Source organism: Geotrypetes seraphini, chromosome 8 (assembly GCF_902459505.1).
Source record: "Geotrypetes seraphini chromosome 8, aGeoSer1.1, whole genome shotgun sequence".
Lineage (NCBI taxonomy): Eukaryota > Metazoa > Chordata > Amphibia > Gymnophiona > Dermophiidae > Geotrypetes > Geotrypetes seraphini.
In genome coordinates this window covers 3007920-3028456 of record NC_047091.1, presented here as the reverse complement: position 1 = coordinate 3028456, position 20537 = coordinate 3007920, and the positions used below count along the sequence as shown (strand labels likewise).

Here is a 20537-nt window from a genome sequence, read left to right as displayed (position 1 = left end):
TGTCGCAGATATGTATTCATGTGTGTGACATCGTTACATCGCATCCACGCATGCTCAGAGACCCTCTAAATATGACCCAGACTTGGGGAAGAAGACATGAGGTTTGTAAAAGCCGGCAAGTACAAGTATAAGTAAGCTGCAGTTTCCTCCACTGATGTTTTCCACACTCGTACAATGGATGCTTCCACCGTACCCAGCTGTCAAATACACATGTGTTCCTGCATGTATTTTAGAAAAAGTTCTACATCAGCAGATCATTTTCTAAAATACCACCAAAATTTTACATGTTGTGACCTGGATGCATCAGTTTTGATTTCTAAGTTCTATCCAAAATGGACTTTCAGATATTTAAACATTGCAGCTGGCATTTAAAAAAAACAAAACAAAAACTGCTGACTGCAATGTTCTTTTGTCTACACATTATGAGGCCAGATGCACTAAAGTCTAACTTTCATCGCCTTTACCGATCCATTGCAGAAAATGGCTCACCGCGTGGTTTTCTGCACAATCACTCATTCTCTGATCCGACCATGCAAGTAAGCTTATTAATATTGAAATGCCGTCTAAACTAGTAGAGTGATTGATGCTCTAACATGGCTTCTCGATGCCCAAAAAAAAGGGATCGCTTGTAGTGATCCAAATAAAGTGACTGGCCAAGACCAGTCGTTTACTTGTCCAACCATAGTTTATCCCTTTTTTAATGGGCACAGATGCTGTGCATGTTACACATGCACAATATCTGCCCCATTAAAAAAAAAAAAACCCAGTCCCCCCACCCCTGCCGATGACGGCTCTCTCCAACATCCTCCCAATGAACCAGCACCGGGAACCAACTCTCCCCACCCGCGCAAGAAAAAGTGGCAGGAGAAATGCCCATTCCCTCCTCCCATGCCAAACCCCCCTCCCCCTCACGAGAGAAAATTGGCAGTAGGGATGCCCATCCCCTCCTGCCATAGCAACTCCCCCTCTGCGCAAATTGGCAGGAGGGATGGCCACTCCCTCCTGCCAATGGAGGCCTCCCCCAAACCATCCTCTACCCTCCCCTTCCTCCCCCCTCCAAAAAAAAAAGCAGGAGGGATACCCACTCCCTCCTGCCACCAGATGCTCCCCCAAACTGCCTTCCTCAGTACCTTTTTCTTAAATATCCTAATGCACTCTCTTGTTATAACAAAACTAGATTACTGTAACTCTCTGCTACAAAATATTACTCAAAAAGAAAAAAAACGTTTACAAATTATACAGAAAATAGCAATCAAAATAATTCATAATGGTAAAAAATATGACCACGTAACACCCCTGCTAATCAAATCACATTGGCTGCCCATAAATAACCGAATAACTTATAAAATAGCTCTACTGACTTTCAAAACACTAAATACTAATGAACCACAATTCATAGATCGTTTATTAATACCCCATTCTTCAAATCGCTCTTTACGTTCCGAATCCCAAGAATTATTAATGGTTCCCTCTCTAAAAATAGTAGGGACAAAACGCCACGATATTTTCTCTGTAGTGGCTCCTCTTACTTGGAATTCTCTTCCTTTATATATCAGAAAAAATAAGAATTTAAACCAATTCAAAACTAATTTAAAAACATTTCTTTTTAAAATTTCTTTTGACCTCTAAACTCACTTCATTGCCAATTTCTTTCTGAGAACCTTCAATCCCTCCCCATTGTTTTTTCCCTCCCCTTTCAGACCTCTCTTTCTCCCTTTTTAGGGAAAATATTTTTGTAACTTTAAATCCTCATGTTCATTCCATATGTGTCATAGTCTGTCAATATTGTTTTGTGTGTCAAATTCCTCTTAGTTAAGAAATATTACAATACTGTCATTTTACCCCTTTAGTGTTCAATATTATATAATTTAACGATGATTGTTATACTTTGTTAATCGCTTAGTTTGTAATAAGCGATACATCAAATAAAATTAAACTTGAAACTTGAAACTTGAAGAGGGAAGCAGGAAGGAAGCAAGGTTCCTCCACTTTCAAGGTCCACAGATCCAAAATTGTGGACCTCCTTGGTTCAGCATGTGATGCATGGGGAAGGGTCCAAGGCTTTAGGCGGATGAAACAATCAGAGCATTAGGCTCCTCCCTGTGTAGACACCTCCTTGGGGAGGTGCCTAAGGCATCTGAGCCAATCAGGACCTTAGGCCCCTCCCTGACCATCACATGATGCACAGAGGAGGGAAGACCTGCCATTTTGGATTGGCAGGCCTTGAAGATAGAGGGACTGTGTTTCCCTCCTGCTTCCATCTTTGGAAAAAGGTACTGGGGGGGGGGGGGTTTCAGGTGAGCATCCGGTGGCAGGAGGCAATGAGCACATAAGCAGTGATTGGAACTGATTAAGCATGAGGAAGGAAGCTCTCAGAGTATTCAAAATCCAGATAAAATGATCTGTTTTCTTACCAGGAGAAGGAGGAGCCACAGCCACAGAAAGACAGTCTCATTGACCTGTTTCCCACTGAAGAGGAAGAACACAAACACCGTAGGTTTTGTGTACCCAAATGTTTGTCACTATATGCCCTAGTGCAGGGATGTCAAAGTCCCTCCTCGAGGGCCGCAATCCAGTCGGGTTTTTAGGATTTCCCCAATGAATATGCATGAGATCTATAGATGCATAGAAACATAGAATATGACAGCAGAAAAGGGCCATCGGCCCAACAAGTCTGCCCACTCGAAGAACCCTTCCCTCTAAGCACTTCCTCGAAGTGAACCCACATATTTATCCCATTTTTTCTTAAAATCGAGCACGTTGCTGGCCTCAATTACCTGAAGTGGAAGATCATTCCAACGATCAACCACCCTTTCAGTGAAGAAATACTTCCTAATGTCTCCATGGAATCTCCCACCCTTGAGTTTTAACGGATGCCCTCTTGTTGCCATAGGTCCTGTAAGGAAAAAGATGTCTTCTTCCACCTCAATACGGCCAGTAACATATTTGAACCTCTCTATCATGTCTCCCCTCTCTCTGCGTTCTTCAAGAGAGTATAGCTGCAACTTACCTAGACGTTCTTCATATGGGAGGTCCTTGAGTCCTGAGATCATCCTGGTGGCCATTCGCTGAACTGACTCCATTCTCAGCACATCCTTTTGATAACACTGCACAACAAAGTTTTTGCTTCCTGAACACTGCTGGGTGTTTCTTATAGAATTTTGGGTGCTGATCATGAATATTACATCAAAAATTACCCATCACGTACCATTTCAGAGAAATCTTCAATTTTGTCGTGATTTTTTCTTATATTTGGATGCAAACAATTTTTTCTCCCATAAGTGTCTTATCAACCAGGTATAACTGGAATATCTGTGGAGACCTCAAAGTCGTTGCTCTGTTACTAGGACTGCAGCTTGGCTATACAAAGTACTGCTGTTTCATCTGCGAATGGGACAGCCGAGACAGAGAGTCGCACTATTCTAGAAAGAACTGGCCACTCCGTAAAAAGTTAGTTCCAGGACAGAAAAATGTAGCACATGAATCGCTTGTTGACCCGACAAAGATATTTTTGCCTCCTCTTCACATTAAACTGGGACTCATGAAGAATTTTGTGAAAGCAATGAACAAGGAAGGGGAAGGTTTTCGTTATTTAAGACAGATGTTCCCAAGAATAACTGATGCCAAGATCAAAGAGGGTATTTTTGTTGGCCCCCAGATCAGACATGTTATGAGTGACAAGCGATTTGAAGATCTGTTAGTTGGGCCGGAAAAAATTGGCTGGAAAGCCTTGAAAGACGTTGTTGACAATTTTCTGGGCAATTACAGAGCCCCAAACTACATTCAGCTGGTAGACAAACTTCTCAAAGCATACAAGAGAATGAAGTGCAATATGTCACTCAAGATTCATTTCCTCCATTCACACTTGGACTTCTTCCCCGCAAATCTCGGTGCTGTGAGTGACGAGCACGGTGAAAGGTTTCATCAAGACATAGCTACGATGGAGAAACGATACCAGGGCAATTGGAATCCGTCAATGCTTGCCGACTATTGTTGGATGCTACAACGTGATGCACCAGACACTGAATATAAAAGAAACTCGGGAGCAAAACACTTTTAATTCTGTTTCATTTAGTCGCTTGTGCGAAACGTAAACTTGACTATATATTTTATTGTCAGTAAACATAAAAATGTCTATTTCTCATAGTTCTTACGTGATGCAGTAAAACCAAAACCATATTTGAGCATACCAAGTTGGTACCTGTCATAATCACCAAAAACTTTTCAGGAATCAAGACTTAACCAAAAAATTGTTGTGCAGTGTAATGTGGCCTCCAAAACTGACCACAATATTCCAGATGAGGTCTCATCATGGACCTGTACAATGGCATTACAACTTCAGGCTTTCGGCTGACAAAACTTCTTTGGAACCCAGCATTTGTCTAGCCTTGGATGAAGCTTTCTCCGCTTGATTGGCAGTCTTCATATCTTCACTAATGATTACTCCCAAGTCACGTTCTGCCATAGTTCTTGTTAAAGTCTCACCATTCAGGGTGTAAGTTCTGCATGGGTTTCTACTGCCAAGGTGCATAACCTTACACTTTTTGGCATTAAAACTCAGTTGCCAAATTGTGGACCATTATTCCAGTAAAAGTAGGTCCTGCGTCATAGTGTCGGGCACGGTGCCTTTGCCCACTACGTTGCACGGTTTAGCGTCATCGGCAAATAATGCAATTTTACCTCGAAGTCCCTGAGGCAGGTCCCGTACAAAGATATTAAATAGGATTGGACCCAAGACAGAGCCCTGCGGCACTCCACTGATCACTTCCGACATTTCGGAGGGAGTACCATTTACCACTACCCTCTGAAGTCTGCCACTGAGCCAGTCTCCAACCCATGCAGTCAATGTCTCGCCTAGTCCCAACGAACTCATCTTGTTCAATAACCTACGGTGTGGAACACTATCCAAAGCCTTACTGAAGTCCAAATACACGGTATCCAGGGATTCTCCCACATCTAGCTTTTTTGTTACCCAGTCAAAGAAGCTGATTAGATTGGATTGGCAATGAAAACAGTGCATGCAAATAGATCTCATGTATATTCATTGGGGAAATCCTGAAAACCCAACTGGATTGCGGCCCTCTAGGAGGGACTTTGACACCCCTGCCCTAGAGTCTGTCTCTCAGTCTGTGCAAACTCACCTGTCCTTTTACTATCTACTGCTATTAGTCTCCAAGTTTTTTATTTTTGCTTGATACGCTGCCTATTGGAGGACCGTCTACATTTTACATTGTATTGAAATAGGTCTTGGCTAACAGGAGACTGAGAAATAAGAAATTAGGAAAGTTACAATATTATAATAAGCTGAAGTCAAGTAAACAAAAAGAGTCATGTGGTTCCAGGCTGGCAGCCTGCATTGCTGGGATTAGAGATGTAGTGAAGATCTAGAGGTGAAGAAGTGGATATGCAGCAGAGTCTGTGAAGAACATAAGAACAGCCATACTGGGTCACACCAATGGTCCATCTACCCAGTATCTTGCTTCCTACTGGAGCCAATCCAGGTCACAAGTACCTGGCAGAAACTCAAATACACTTTGGAGTCTCACCTGTCTCCCAGTGGTGGTACAAACAAAAGGGGAAGCAGGTGCTATAACACCAGCATCAAAACCAAAAGAGAAGAGTCTGGAGAACCAGAGCTAACTTGAACAAGGTTTAGCCAACTTAGAAATTGTATTAGGGGTCATATAACATCATACTCTCTTGCACACTGCTTCCTAAATACTTCAACAGCATCTGTCTGTGAAAAGGAGGTTGCTCTGAGGAAATAACAGTTGTCTCTTAAGTCTTGTTGCTGTGACTTTCTTGAATATTTTATGACTTGGGCAAAATGTGGTCATGTCAGGTGCACTTTCTAAGCTCAATAAATTTTGTTCAAGTTACCTTTGGTTCTCTGGATTCATGGTGCTATTTTCTTTCATTTTTGCTGTCTCCCACAGCCTCACTTGTGCTCTTTCTGTCACACACAACGTATATTATGATATTAAGAACATAAGAATAGCCTTACTGGGTCAGATCAATGGCCCAGTAGCCCATCCATTCTTCCTTTTCTACTTGTGAATCATGTGCCTCCCCTCCCTCCTCTTTCTATTTCTCTCTCTCCTTTGCCTAATTCTCTTTTATTCTTTTTTTCTAACTTCTGTGTCCCTGACATTTCCGCCATTCCTGCCTCCCTCTTCTTCTTCAGGGAGTCCACAGATGAGCAGCTCCTTCACAGCTGCTCAGCAAGGTGGCTATGAGATCCCTGCTCGACTGCGCACTCTCCATAACCTGGTGATTCAGTATGCCTCACAGGGGCGCTATGAAGTGGCAGTGCCCCTCTGCAAACAGGCACTGGAAGACCTGGAGAAGAGCTCCGGCCACAATCATCCTGATGTGGCTACCATGTTAAACATCCTGGCGCTGGTGTACAGGTGAGGCCCAAAGACATAGGAGTCAAATTTTTAATATGATTGGGGCTGCTCAACTCGGCACACATCATATCTATAAAAAGGAAAACAAAGTATGGCAGGTCATGGGCACAGCTAGCTAGGCAATATTTAGATGTAGAGCACAGAGACAGAATTTGTCTGTCTTGATTGTTTCAATTTTAAGCTCCCTCAAGCAAGGATTGTCTCTTTTGTGACTCTGTACAGCGCTGTGTATGACTGGTAGATAGTAGTATCAAATAATGCACACACACTGGAAGGATTTGAAGAGCACTGAAGACCTGATTCTCTAAAGGACACTGATCTCAGCAGCCACTGATCGTGTGTCAATCAGGCATTGGCGTTCTTTAGAGAACAGCGTCTTTTTTTTTCTAACAGACACCTTAAATATAGGCCAGCATTTTACAGGCCTACAGTTAAGGCAGTGGTCTCAAACTCAAACACTTTGCAGGGCCACAATTTGGATTTGTAGGTACTTGGAGGGCCGCAGAAAAAAATAGTTAATGTCTTATTAAAGAAATGACAATTTTGCATGAGGTTAAACTCTTTATAGTTTATAAAACTTTCCTTTAACAGTTTTACCTTATGCAAAATTGTCATTTCTTTAATAAGACATTAACTATTTTTTCTGCGGCCCTCCAAGTACTCTATTTTTTCTGCAGCACTCACATTTAAAGTTCAATATCTTTTCTTTCTCAAAACTGGCACATTTCTACTACTAAATTGAAAATAAAATCATTTTCCTACCTTTGGTAATTTCATCAGTCTCTGGTTGCACTTTATTCTTCTGACTGTGCATCCAATATTTCTTCCCTTCTTTCAGCCTCCTGTATGCTTCCTCTCCTCCAGACCTCATTCCCTCCCCCAACTTTTTCTTTCTTTCTCTATGACTGTCTTTCTCTGATTCCGTGTCCCATTTTTTGCTTTGTTTCTGGCTCCCTGTCCCTCCCCCCCCTTCTTTCTTTCTTCCTTCCTGCCCTCCCCCATGCCACCGCCGCCGGGGAATAGGCTGCTGCTGCTGCCACCACCGGGAACAGGCCGAGATCTCCACGCTTCTCTTCTCCACGGGGCCGACCAACTCTCGCCGCCCGACATCAATTTTAACATCGGAAAGGACGTTCCGGGCAGCCAGGCAGTGATTGTCTAGCCAGAACGTCCTCTCGACGTAAGAATTGACGTTGGGCGGCGAGAGAAGCAGGGAGATCAAAGAGCATGTTGCCGGCCTGTTCCCCGATGGCAGAGGTGAGAAGAGAAGGGAAGCAGGTTGGGCACCACTGCTCTAGACGAGCCGCACTCTAGGGAGAACAGTGGAGGGTGGCCAGCTGTGCGGACCGCCCCCCCCTTGGTACGCCACTGGAGCAGCAGCGTGTCTGGCCGGCTCGTTCCGTTCAAAGCTGCGGGTGGCGGCTTCTTGCGAGATCCGCGCCTGCGTTGGAAGCCTCTCTGATGTTGTGATGTCAGAGAGGCTTCTGATGCAGGAGTGGATAGCGCAAGGAGCTGCCAACCCGCGGCTTTGAGCGGAACGAACCGGCCAGACACGCTGCTGCTCCAAAAGGAAGAGAATGATCCAGTCCAGACCGCGGGCTGCAAATAAAACTTGGAGAGCCACATGCGGCCCGTGGGCCGCGTGTTTGAGACCGCTGCTTTACATCTTCTATTACTTCTAGCCTTTCACAATTTAATATACTCCTCTGCTTCTATGTCCTTTTTAACTTAATTGCTAAGCATAATTATTGTGGCAACACAAATAACATTGTCATGCCAATAAAATTATGTGGCTCAGTCTTCTTTATCTGTTGTTATTCACCTTCCCATTGACAGCTAAAGGCAGAAAGTGCTTCTACTCTTGGTTACAGCTACTTTCCCTTCCCCTGGAGCCCATCAGTCATACATAGCCAGCCAATAGGCTGTAAAAAAAAGCTCTTTTTTCCTCTTGTAGCCCATTGGTCAGATATTCTAGCTAATAGAAACAGAGGGAGGTGGACAGAAACACTTTCTTCCTTGCAGCTCCAAATTTACTCCCCCCCCCCTTTTTATGAAACCGCGTTAGGCATTTTATTGCTGGCTGGAGTGATATTAGCTCTGAAGCGGCTGGCGATAAAAAAGGCCTAATTCGGCTTCAAAAAAGGGGGGGTTAATAAAAATGTTAGGGGTGCTCTAGCACCCACAGAACTGGTGCCTATGTCCAGAGGTATAGAACTTTTTTGTTACAGTGGTACGACATGCCTGCACACCTCAGGCACAATGTTTTTATTATTTCTATTATAGTCTTTGATCAGTAAGAAACTCTGAGATAATTAATATTGTTATGACAGCAAACATCAGTGAAATTGGCCGTCTGATGCTCTGAGCAAGCAAAATTCCTATCAGCATCATAGGAGTTAATAAATGTGCTCTATCGTAGTCTCATTACCTCATTCAGCTGTAATACAGAAATATCCAACAGGCATCTACTCCACCCTCACTTGCTGTCAGAGGCCTTAGAGAGATTTTAGAAAATGTTTATGAGGAAAGGAAAAAAGTTACTTATGCAGATAAATGTTCCTTAGGCTGACTGGAATTCTGCCCTCGCCTTCCCCACAGCACCGCTGAAACACCCTTTCCTCCTCACCTCATCTCACTCCTTGCTTCCCAAATAATAGATCAAACCCTGAAACGAAGGGCTCCTTTTACTAAGCTGTGATAGCATTTTCAGCGCTAAACCCGCGCTACGTGGCTAGAACTAACGCCAGCTCAATGCTGGAAATAAGGTCTAGCGCATGGGGCAATTTAGCACGTGAAAATAAAACCGCTATCGCAGCTTGGTCAAAGGCGCCCTAAATATCTCATTATAATATAGAAAATCCACAGCCTAGGATTACATTTCCTTCTTGTTGTTACAGAGACCAGAATAAATATAAGGAGGCGATAGATCTCCTGAATGATGCTCTTCAGATCCGTGAACAGACCATGGGAGTGGACCATCCAGCGGTTAGTGGCCATCCAGTCCTTGAAGCTCCTGTCCAATTTCCTGCAGCATCTCCTGCTGTGAAAAGCTGAGATTGCTGTCCCTATGGAGTCCCCTCGCACTCCTTCCTCCACAGCTACAGCATCCTCTTTTTGAAGCAGGTATAAACCTAGAGGGTTTGTTCTTCCCACCTGTTTTAAGTGTCCTCCCTTCCTTCCTCTTCCCCCTGCAGGTAGCTGCCACTCTGAATAATCTATCAGTACTGCATGGGAAGCGGGGCAGATACAAGGAGGCAGAGCCATTGTGCAAACGAGCATTGGAAATCCGAGAGAAGGTAAGGAAAGAGCTTTAGCCGGAGTCGAAACCTTGGTTTCAGCCTTGCATCTCCTCTCAATTCCTAGAGCTTTTTTACTCTTAGGATTCATTTATGACGTATTCTGTTTGGATATTAATTTCGCTAACATATTTATGTATTATTAAGATATTATTAAGATATTGGGATTCAAGACAAAGACAAGATCCTACAGAACGTACGCAGGTAGGGCTAGTCTCAGTTAGAGCACTGGTCTTTGACCAGAGGGCTCCCGCGTGAGTGGACTGCTGGGCATGATGGACCATGGGTCTGACCCAACGGTGGCAATTCTTATGCTCTTTTTGTGTCTGTTTTATTATAAATAAATAAAAATTGTTGAACTTACATTCCTACAGCTACCCTCCATTCCAAGATTTTTATAATTGAACTCAACAATCATGATCATTTCAACAGCATCCCTTCCAGAACAATCCTGTAAAAATGCACACCATGGACATCATATTGCCCCATATTCAAAAGGAGAGGCTCCTGCCAAGTTAAATTCACTCTGACCATCTGATATCCAGAAGTTTTAGGGCTTGAGAAGTAACCCTTCTGCTGTAGTTGTATACTAGTGAACAGTGCACAGACCAGGGCAGCCTTCAGAAAGAAAAGGACACCCTCCAGGACACATTCCTTGCTAACAAATACAGAAGGGTTACTTCTCAAGCCCTAAAACTTCTGGACAATCCGACCCAGGAAGCCAACAACTGCCATCAGAGGACAACACTGCAACAAATCAAAAATGGTAGTGCTCACCTATGTCCAAGGAATAACCGATTCCATAGGAAAACTGCTAAAGAAAAATAACATCAAAACAGCCTTCACTGCACAACAGAAACTTGCATCCACACTCATAGACTGGTCAAACCCCTGGAGTGTATGCAATTCCATGCAGCTGCAGCCAATCTTACATTGGTGAAGCTGGTTGCACTGTAGAGGAAAAGATGAAAGAAGCTACGCAACACAGAAAAATCAGCTGTAGCCCTCCATGTCAAGGAAACTGGTCATACGATTAGATTTGAGAACACAAAAGTCTTTGAGAAAGAAGATAGTTGATGGCCGAGAAGATCAAAGAGGCAACAGAGACAGCAAGTCACCCCAAAAACTTCAGAGGCGATAAAGGTCTCTCTATAAACAAAGCATGGCAACCACTCATCCGAAAGAAATTTAGCACAAAAAGAACTGGGGCCAAGGTCAAATGCCTTCTTCCTCCCTTCTCAAAGTTTCCAGCCCTCTCTTGACAGAATTAAAAAATTGTGCCAAGGGACTTTCTCATCAGAATTTAAAATTGTGATCAATGTTCTTTTCTTTTTTTTTTAAATTATTTATAAATTTTAACAATTTTGACATTCTTAGCAGTCAAAAAGGAAAAAGCTTCTTGTTGACAAACATTTATCTACGAAATATAACATAATTTCACAAAAGAAAAAGGAAGTAGGATTGAAGTCTACAAAATCCTGAGTGGTGTAGAACGAGTACAACTGGACTGATTTTTTACTGCATCAAGATTTACAAAGACATGGGGATATTCAAAGTTACAGAGTAATATTTTTTTAAACTAATAGGAGGAAACATTTTTTCACTCAGAAAATAGTTAAGCTCTGAAATGCATTGCCAGAGGATGTGTTATAGTGGTTTTAAAAAAGGTTTGGACAAGTTCCTGGAGGAAAAGTCCATAGTCTGTTGTGAAAGACATGGGAGAAGCCACTGCTTGCCCTGGATTCATGGAATGGAATGCTGCTGCTATTTGGGTTTTTGCCAGGTACTAGTGACTTGGATTGGCCTCCATAAAGACAGGATATTGGGCTCTTCTTATGTTCTTATACACTTGACTCCTTTATCATGGGCTGAGCACTTTTTAGTTTTATTTCAAACGTATCTGACTACTGAGTCCTCAATCCCCCCCCCCTCACATCATATCTATTATCCTTGTTTCCCAATCTTCTAAACTCTTTAGACAAGTGCACCTCCTTGACCTCGATATCTGCCCCCCACCTTTCTTCCATGTTCCCTCTAATTTCAACTCATTTTCCTTAGTTTAGTCGAAATGCTGGAACCTCTCTATTCAGATAGGACTAGATAAAATCATCCCATGCCTAACAATTTCTATTTCTAGCCACTGTCGAGAACCTTGGTTTACATATCACATTACATGAATATTTATGGATCACCAATATGCACCAGAAGGAGTTTGAAGCAATTTACAATTTAGAAAAAGCTGGCCATGTCTAGAATTTACATTATTTCATTTCAGTTCATGACATAGATTTCTTGGTTTGTGTTTGTGTAGGCGTATGATTATGGTATATGGCAGCGTCTCTCAAACTTTCTCGAGCTGGGGCACACTAAAGGTAGTGGCCACGGCTCAAGGCACCCAGAAGTGCGTGGATGTTGCCATGATGACATCACATGCATGGGTGGCATCATCACATTGACATCCGCGCATGCACAGAGGCCTTCCAGATGGGCCCTGAGACGCCATTAGGGGGTGCCAGCAGGGAAGAGGGTGGGAAAGAAGAGGTGCTAGTGCCGGATGATTGCCTACAGCAGTATTTCTTAACTAGCTAAGACCTCCCAAGCTGCGCCCTAGATCCTGCCCCCTTTACTAATTGTAATGCAATTTTTTCCTTTCATTTTTCATATACACACAATATACACAGCAGGTATAAATTCACAAAACTGACACTTTTCAATCACTATATTGAAAATAAAATCATTTACTCTATCTTTTTGTCTGGTGATTTATAGGCCAGCTGCAATTATTTTGTAAGACCCTGAAAACTTTGTTGTTCTTGCAATCTTTAAATGGTTTAAAATGATAATACTATAGTTCTTACTTCTCTTATGCTTCTTTCTCCATGTACTCTAGTCTTAATTATATGTGAACCGAGTCGAGCGCCATTGGGAGATGATTTGGTATACAAAGTGAAGATTAGATTAGATTATGTTTCCAGGGCCTTCTTATCCATTGACTGTTTTTCTCTCCATCTTCACTTTCTACCTTCCATCCATCTTTGGCATTAACTTAACATTAAATTTTTCCATTTTTCTGCTTTCTTCTCAAAATGTACTTTTCCATGTCTTACCTTCCCTTCCTGTCTCTCGCTTCTTCCCTCCCCATTTCCATGGTCTGACATCTCCCTCCTCCCCCCCAGTTGTCCAACATCTCTCTCTTTCCTTTCCCCCTTCCCAGTCTGGCATCTCTCTCTACTACTACTACTATTATTATTTCTATAGCACTACCAGACTCCCCCCTCCTTCCCTTCCATTCCCTGGTCTGCTATTTTTCCCTTCCTTTAGTCATCTCTCCTCCCCCCCCCTTCCCCACAGTGTAACATTTCTCTCTCCTTTCTTCTTTTTTGCCCCTGCAGTCGATCTCCCTTCCCTTGCTCTGGGAATAAAAAGAACAAAAAATATCAGTGATTAAAATGAGGGATTCACAACTTTGTACAAGGAATAAGATTACACAGACTGGATCCTTATCTGCCTTCACCCTCTGCAATTCTTTGGTTGGTATGCGTTTGTGATCGGGTAAATGAACTGACTATTTTTGTACCTTTCTCCCTCGCTATGGGTACCCAGGTCCTGGGCATGGATCATCCAGATGTGGCCAAACAGCTGAACAATTTGGCTCTACTGTGTCAGAACCAGGGCAAGTTTGATGAGGTGGAGCACTACTATGAACGGGCCTTGCGCATTTATGAGAGCACCCTGGGGCCTGAGGACACCAATGTCGCCAAGACCAAGAATAATCTGGTGAGCTTTTGAGGAAAGGAGGTGGGAGGGGAACATATGTAAAGCACTAGGACTTCAGTGACACTTGTTGGCTGTTATGCGCCATCTGGTAGTTTCAGCTATCTCTTATTCCTTTCTGGGACAGAGGAAGGAAACTAGACTTCACTGTAAAAGGTTTTATCTGTCCAGTTGCGTTCTATTTCATTGGTTTATAAAGAAAGGGTCAAGATAAAGAGAAAGTTTCAAGTGTTGTGCTGATCTTCATCAGAACTTGATTTGGTCAACAGTTAATGGACAACAAGAGGTAGAGATTTAAGATATATCAAATAAGACCCGGTGAGATTTGGTACATTAAGCCAGATACAATGAGAGTTTTCTGAGTATCATGGTGGTATCTCTGAGGGTCTGTTATTATTGAAATCATTCAATACAGAACGATAAGTGTGAGATTATGGGAGGCGATATATAAGATATCACCTCTTCTGGATATCAGTCTTTATAAATAAGAACATACTGTACCCTGAAATGTCTGAATTTAGAACCAGCATATCAAATCATTTAAAAACATCAAGGGGCTCATTTTCAAAGCATTTAGATATACAAAGTACCATAGGCTCCTTAAGTTTTCGACAATTCTTAGGTAATGTTACAACTCTTGTAACCTCCTGATCACTAATATAATGTAATGTATTTTGTCTTTTTTTCAGTTGCTAAGGCCTAGAATAAATAATCTCTCTGTCTCTAGTTTTTATCTTAAAAGTCACTAGAAGAGCAGAAGTTGGCACACTATCACATTCACTAATTAAAAAAACTATTTAGTGCACAAAAAAATTATTGATAACGATTAATTAATGAATATAGTGTACTCTCAGTGTGAGGTGATAAGCTTACAAGACAGGCAACAAGTAGCAATGCTCTAGTGCTTAACTGGATTGGCTGCTCTTACATGAGCATGAGCTCACCATTTGGCCGTACACCATCATAGTGTACATTAGTGTGCTTGTGATTCTTAAACATGAATAAACACACACAAATCGTTAAATAATGTTATATCAAATAGTGTGAAGCAAGAAATAACAAAGGTGACCAATTGGTCACCTTTGTTGTTGTTTCTTGCTTCTCACTGGTGTGAAGACGGTTTCTCCTGTTTCTTTTCCTTATCAAATAGTATAACCAAGTCTCCCCGAAGGCAGTTGATACAAAGTTGCCAAGATTGGAAGGAGACAGATTCAGAACGAATGCTAGGAAGTTTTTCTTTACCCAGCGTGTGGTGGACACCTGGAATGCGCTTCCAGAGGACGTAATAGGGCAGAGTACGGTACTGGAGTTCAAGAAAGGATTGGACAATTTCCTGCTGGAAAAGGGGAAAGAGGGGTAGAGATAGAGGATTACGGCACAGGTCCTGGACCTGTTGGGCCGCCGCGTGAGTGGACTGCTGGGCACAATGGACCTCAGGTCTGACCCAGCGGAGGCATTGCTTATGTTCTTATGGGAGAGGAGGAGATAGTGGATGCTGTGGATGGACCATTTGGCCTTTATCTGCCATCATGTTTCTATAACCATAAAGCTCTATGACATCACAATGCAGGTGCAAAGAGCCTTAGCCTATAGGAAGAGGAGATGCAAATGTTAAGAGCCTTAGCCAATGCGCTTCCAGAGAGCGTAATAGGGCAGAGTACGGTACTGGAGTTCAAGAAAGGATTGGACAATTTCCTGCTGGAAAAGGGGATAGAAGGGTATAAATAGAGGATTACTGCACAGGTCCTGGACCTGTTGGGCCGTCGCGTGAGCGGACTGCTGGGCACGATGGACCTCAGGACTGACCCAGCGGAGGCATTGCTTATGTTCTTATGGGAGAGGAGGAGATAGTGGATGCTGTGGATGGACCATTTGGCCTTTATCTGCCATCATGTTTCTAGGTTTCTATAACCATAAAGCTCTATGACATCACAATGCAGGTGCAAAGAGCCTTAGCCAATGGGAAGAGGAGATGCAAATGTTTAGAGCCTTAGCCAATAGAGAGAGGAGGAGATAGTGGATGCTGCGGATGGACCATTTGGCCTTTATCTGCCATCATGTTTCTAGGTTTCTATAACCATAAAGCTCTATGACATCACAATGCAGGTGCAAAGAGTCTTAGCCAATGGGAAGAGGAGATGCAAATGTTAAGAGCCTTAGCCAATGCGCTTCCAGATTGCGTAATAGGGCAGAGTAAGGTACTGGGGTTCAAGAAAGGATTGGACAATTTCCTGCTGGAAAAAGGGATAGAAGGGTATAGATAGAGGATTACTGCACAGGTCCTGGACCTGTTGGGCCGCTGCGTGAGTGGACTGCTGGGCACGATGGACCTCGGGTCTGACCCAGCGGAGGCATTGCTTATGTTCTTATGTACTTAGCTTGTTTGAAATTCATCCACGCTTGAACTCAGAGGATTAGTCTCCATGTTGCATGGTATTGAATTAGACAGCCTGCGAAGCCGGTTTTTTTAAAATTTTGTCGGCTGCGGCTTAAAAGATTCGTGTTGGGTCCTGAGGAAGGGGGGCTACAGCAGAGTAATGCGGCTCCAGTTTGATTTCACTAAGCTGCATTCGGGAAGGCTTGGTATGGGGGAGAGTGTTATACTACTTGGTATCACATTATTTATTTAATGATTTGTGTGCGTTTAGTCACCTTTAAGAATCACGAGCACACTAGTGTACACTATGATGGTGTGCAGTCAAATGGTGAGCTCTTGCTCAAGAGGAGTCAATCCAGTTAAGCACTAGAGCTTTGGTACTTGTTGCCTGTCTCGTAAGCTTATCACCTCGCAGAGGTTACACTTTATTCATTAATTGTTCTCTTAATAATTTTTTGTGCACTAAATAGTTTTTTGAATGAGTGATTTAGTGCAGCTCTCTGTCCCCATTCTTTTTGGCAACTGCTGCTCTTCTAGTGACTTTTAAATATCATTAGCAGCCTTTGAAGATTTTTGCTTTGTTTGCTCTGGCATACATTACGTCTTTCCTTGGACCTTTCATTATAGGCCTCCTGTTACCTAAAACAGGGGAAGTACCAGAAAGCAGAGGAACTTTACAAAGACATTCTGGCTACACATGAGCAGGAGCTCCTAGCTCCAGAGGGTAAGCACTTGCTAACGTTAGCTCCAACAAAGGCTCAAATTGCTTTAACCATTGCACCACACTCTCTTCCTTAATGGTATATTCTTATTTGAAATTTACAATAAAATAAATAAAGTCTATAAAAAAAGAATAATTCTCTTTCCTCCCATAGGTAAGAATCAATCAGGGACCAGCAATACCCAGATCAAGGTAAGTCTTTGTGCAACAGGTTACAGCCAACAGGATACCGGTGACACTTGGAAAGGGAGGAGGATGGGAAGTAGAAACCCTAGGGACCTTCACAGACTGTCGCTTTTCCCTGGACTCCCCCCCCCCCTCCCACACACACACAAACAGGATTCCTTGCTGTGACACACTTAGCCTGAAAAGATCATATTGGGCTAACTAATTAAGATATTTCCCCATTCTTCAGATTCAGACAAATTTACTGGTAAGACAATTTTACACATATTGCCAAAGTAATATATTTATAGATCAGTATTAAGCCACAGAACTAATTTTTTTAAACACTGGCTGTGGCACTATAAAAAAAACCATGTGTATTCATCATTACTATCCATACAGTTGCTGGCGGTCTGTACATAGAGGACAATATTATAAATTTGTACCTAAAGATTGACACTAATTGGGTGCATAAGTTATAGAATAATACCAATTATGTGCATGATTGATGCCACAAAATGTCATTCATAAGCATAGGTGCTCGACATTAGTTTATAATATACAAGGGTAAATAAAAAAATAAAGGCAACATACATTTAACGGCTTTAATAGAAGTAACTGTGAACAACTTATCACTTGCAAGACGATGTATTTGTTGAATCGTTTCAACTACCTTCTGCAATCCTGCAGTTCTTCAGCTGCTCCTGAAGCCAGGTGAGCACCACCTCCTTTTCTTCATCCTGCTTTGTCTTTTGCTCTCCGGGTTGCAGTGATGCATTCCTCTCTCATCACCAGTGACAATTCTCTCCAGAATACTGGGACTGTCTCTGGAACTGGGGTCACATCCTCCACATGCTGTTGCTTGTCCAGATCAGTAAGCGGTTTGGGAACCCATCGGGTGCAGACTTTCCTGTATCCCAAGTCATTATGGCAAATGCAGATCCATAGCTGATATCCAAATTTACAGCCAATTGAGACACCACTATCTGTCGGTCTTCTCGAATTAAGGCATCCTCCCTGCCGTTGTGCTCGTGTGCGCAATATTGATGAGCAACCAAAACAACCTTCATCAGTTATACCTGTTCTCCCCACTTTAAACTTTTTTAACTGCTCGTAAACCTTTCATGGATTCATAGTGCTATGTCCATACTGAGTCAATATCCAACAATGAATTTTTACTCCCTCTATTCAATGAAAGCACACTACTGCATGTTGTTCTTCAATGGTGCAATCTTGCAATGAAGCATCCATGTTTATGACCTCACGGCTGCCACACGACTAAGGCCGAGTGTGCGTGGACAAACTATCCAACAGGCAATGTACGAGTACATATGCTGCATTTTGCTAGCTCTGTTCCGGTTATCATGTTTCACGTTTATTAGTTACTTGATATACTGTCGATCACAAATATCTAAACGGTTTACAAGATTAATAATATAAAAAAATATAAACAACTCTATTTAAAAAAATAAAGGGGAATAGACAAACTAAATGAGACTAACACGAAACCAGGAGGAAAAAGTGGAATGGGAAACGTAATTACATCACGATAATAAATTAGAGAAAGGGAAAACACAATTGCCTTTAATTTTTCATTCACCCTCGTATCAAAATCAGCCAGTGCTTAAGTGCGAGGGGGTGCATGCACGGGCAGAGAATGGTCACGTCTCTGAGATACACTTAGGCACTAAGTTATGATTGCCTATGACAGCATAACTGTTGGTGCCTAATTATAGGCGCATCAAAGTAAATTTACATAATAGAATCTTGTATCCCAGATGCTACTGTAGAATTGGTGCTAGTCATATGGCACTGGAGCATCTAAAGCTTGGTGCCATGCCTTTTTTTTTTTTTTTTAATCTAGCTATGCTAACTGCCTTTATCACATCCTCCAGCCAATGGATTCTAAAGCTTTACTATGCATTGAGAGAAAATAGGAATACTTGCTCCTATTTGTTTTAAATGTAGTGTGTCCTCTAGTCTTTGCATTTTTGAAAGAATAAACAATAATGTGAGTAAGAGGGCATTTACCCATTCCAATTCACTCAGGTTTCTATCTATCTATCATATATCCCCCTCAGCCATTTTCTCCATTCCTGAACAGTAGTGCTGCCCAATTCACGATTCGAATCAATTCACCGATTCATTTTGGGTGAATCGATTCAAATCAATTAAAAAAAAAAAAAAAAAATTGGCCTCCTGATTCAGTGACTGACTCTCCCCCTTCACCCCCTAAAGCAGGATCAGCAGCGCTGCCTCTTTCTGGCCAGCCGCTGCCGCTCCTGTTTTAGAGGGCGAAGGGTGAAGGTCAGTCAGGAAGTGCTGCAGTGTCCAGTTTCCCCCCTGGCCTCCTGTGTACTTTAGTGATCCTTACAGGTTGCCATAGGCCTCTGGAGCTGTCTTCCCTCTGCCACCATTCTGCCTGTGATGTCAGATGAGGGGTGGAACTGCGGCAGAGGGAAGACAGCTCCAGAGGCCTATGGCAACCTGCAAGGATCGCTAAAGTACCAGCGATACTCTCTGCAGACTGCTCTGCTGCTGGAATTAGGTAAATGGATGTGCGGGAGGTCAGGGGGGAACACGCAGGCCTTCCGGGGGGGGGAGAGAACAGGTCTTTGGGGGGAGGTGCAGTCCTTCAGGGGGGACAGGCAGGCCTTCAAGTGGGGGTGCAGGCTTTCAGGGAGGATAGGCAGGCCTTCAGGGGTGAGGTCAGGCCTTTGGGGAGGGGGGCCCTTGTGTAGAAGTACATGGAGGCAGGGAACGGGGGTTCAAAGATATGTATATATGTCAGACTTTGGGGGGAAGAAGTAATGGATCTAAAAACAGAGGAGAGGGAGAGAGATGGTGGACAATGGGATTTAGGGAGAGAAGAAACAGAAAGGGAGAGAAGTTGGACGCAAGGGATGGTGTGGATGGGGGGATAGAGATACTGGAAAGGAGGGTATTTGGGAAAAGAAAGGGAAAGATGGTGAACCCTGGGGTGGTGGGGAAGGAGGGAGAGATGAAGGATGAAAGCGTAGTTGAGAAAAAGGATTTGAAGAAAGGTATGATAAGTAAGTTAATCAAATTTGCAGATGATGCAAAATTATTCAGAAGGATCTTGTGAGACTAGGAGACTGGGCTTCTAAATGGCAGATTAAATTTTATGTGAACAAGTACAAAGTAACATAGAGAAAAATAAATTACAGGAAGAAATCACTGGGATCTAAGAAAAAGATCTTAGATCATTCTGGACTGTATGTTGAAATATTTAGCTCAGTGTACCATAGACATAAAAAAAACCCCAAACAGAGAACGAGAGGGCACTCTCTAAAGTTAAAAGGGGATAGATTTCGTACAAACGTAAGGAAGTTCTTCTTCACTCAGAGAGTGGTAGAAATCTGGAACGCTCTTCCGGAGGCTGTTATAGGGGAAAGGACCCTCCAGGGATTCAAGACCAAGTTAGACAAGTTCCTGCTGAACCAGAACGTACACAGGTAAGGCTAGACTCAATTAGGGCACTGACCTAAGGGCCACCACAGGAGTGGACTGCTGGGCACGATAGACCACTGGTCTGACCCAGCAGCGGCAGTTCCTATGTTCTTAATATCATTATGCTTTCAACTAGACTTTGAATATTGTTTGCAGCTCTGGCTGCCCTATCTCAAAAAGGGCATAGCAGAAGTAGAAGAGATCCATAGAAGGGTGACAAAATGATAAAAGAGAACACTTCCATCAGGAGGCTAAACAGGTTATAGCTCTTCAGCTTGAAGAAAAGATGCATGAGGGGATATAACAAAGTTTTAAAATCATGA

At 42.8% G+C, this 20537-nt stretch overlaps 1 protein-coding gene across 2 annotated transcripts in view; it reads left to right on the top strand.

The window, feature by feature from the left end:
* Positions 1-20537, top strand: part of KLC3 (kinesin light chain 3) — a 41499-nt gene that overhangs the window by 13054 nt on the left and 7908 nt on the right. For both annotated transcript variants that reach the window (XM_033955663.1, XM_033955662.1), the window contains exons 5-11: positions 2418-2493; positions 6185-6410; positions 9308-9395; positions 9605-9706; positions 13310-13483; positions 16485-16581; positions 16733-16770. In XM_033955663.1, coding sequence (XP_033811554.1) covers positions 2418-2493; positions 6185-6410; positions 9308-9395; positions 9605-9706; positions 13310-13483; positions 16485-16581; positions 16733-16770 — 801 coding nt within the window. The remainder of the gene's footprint in view (positions 1-2417; positions 2494-6184; positions 6411-9307; positions 9396-9604; positions 9707-13309; positions 13484-16484; positions 16582-16732; positions 16771-20537) is intronic.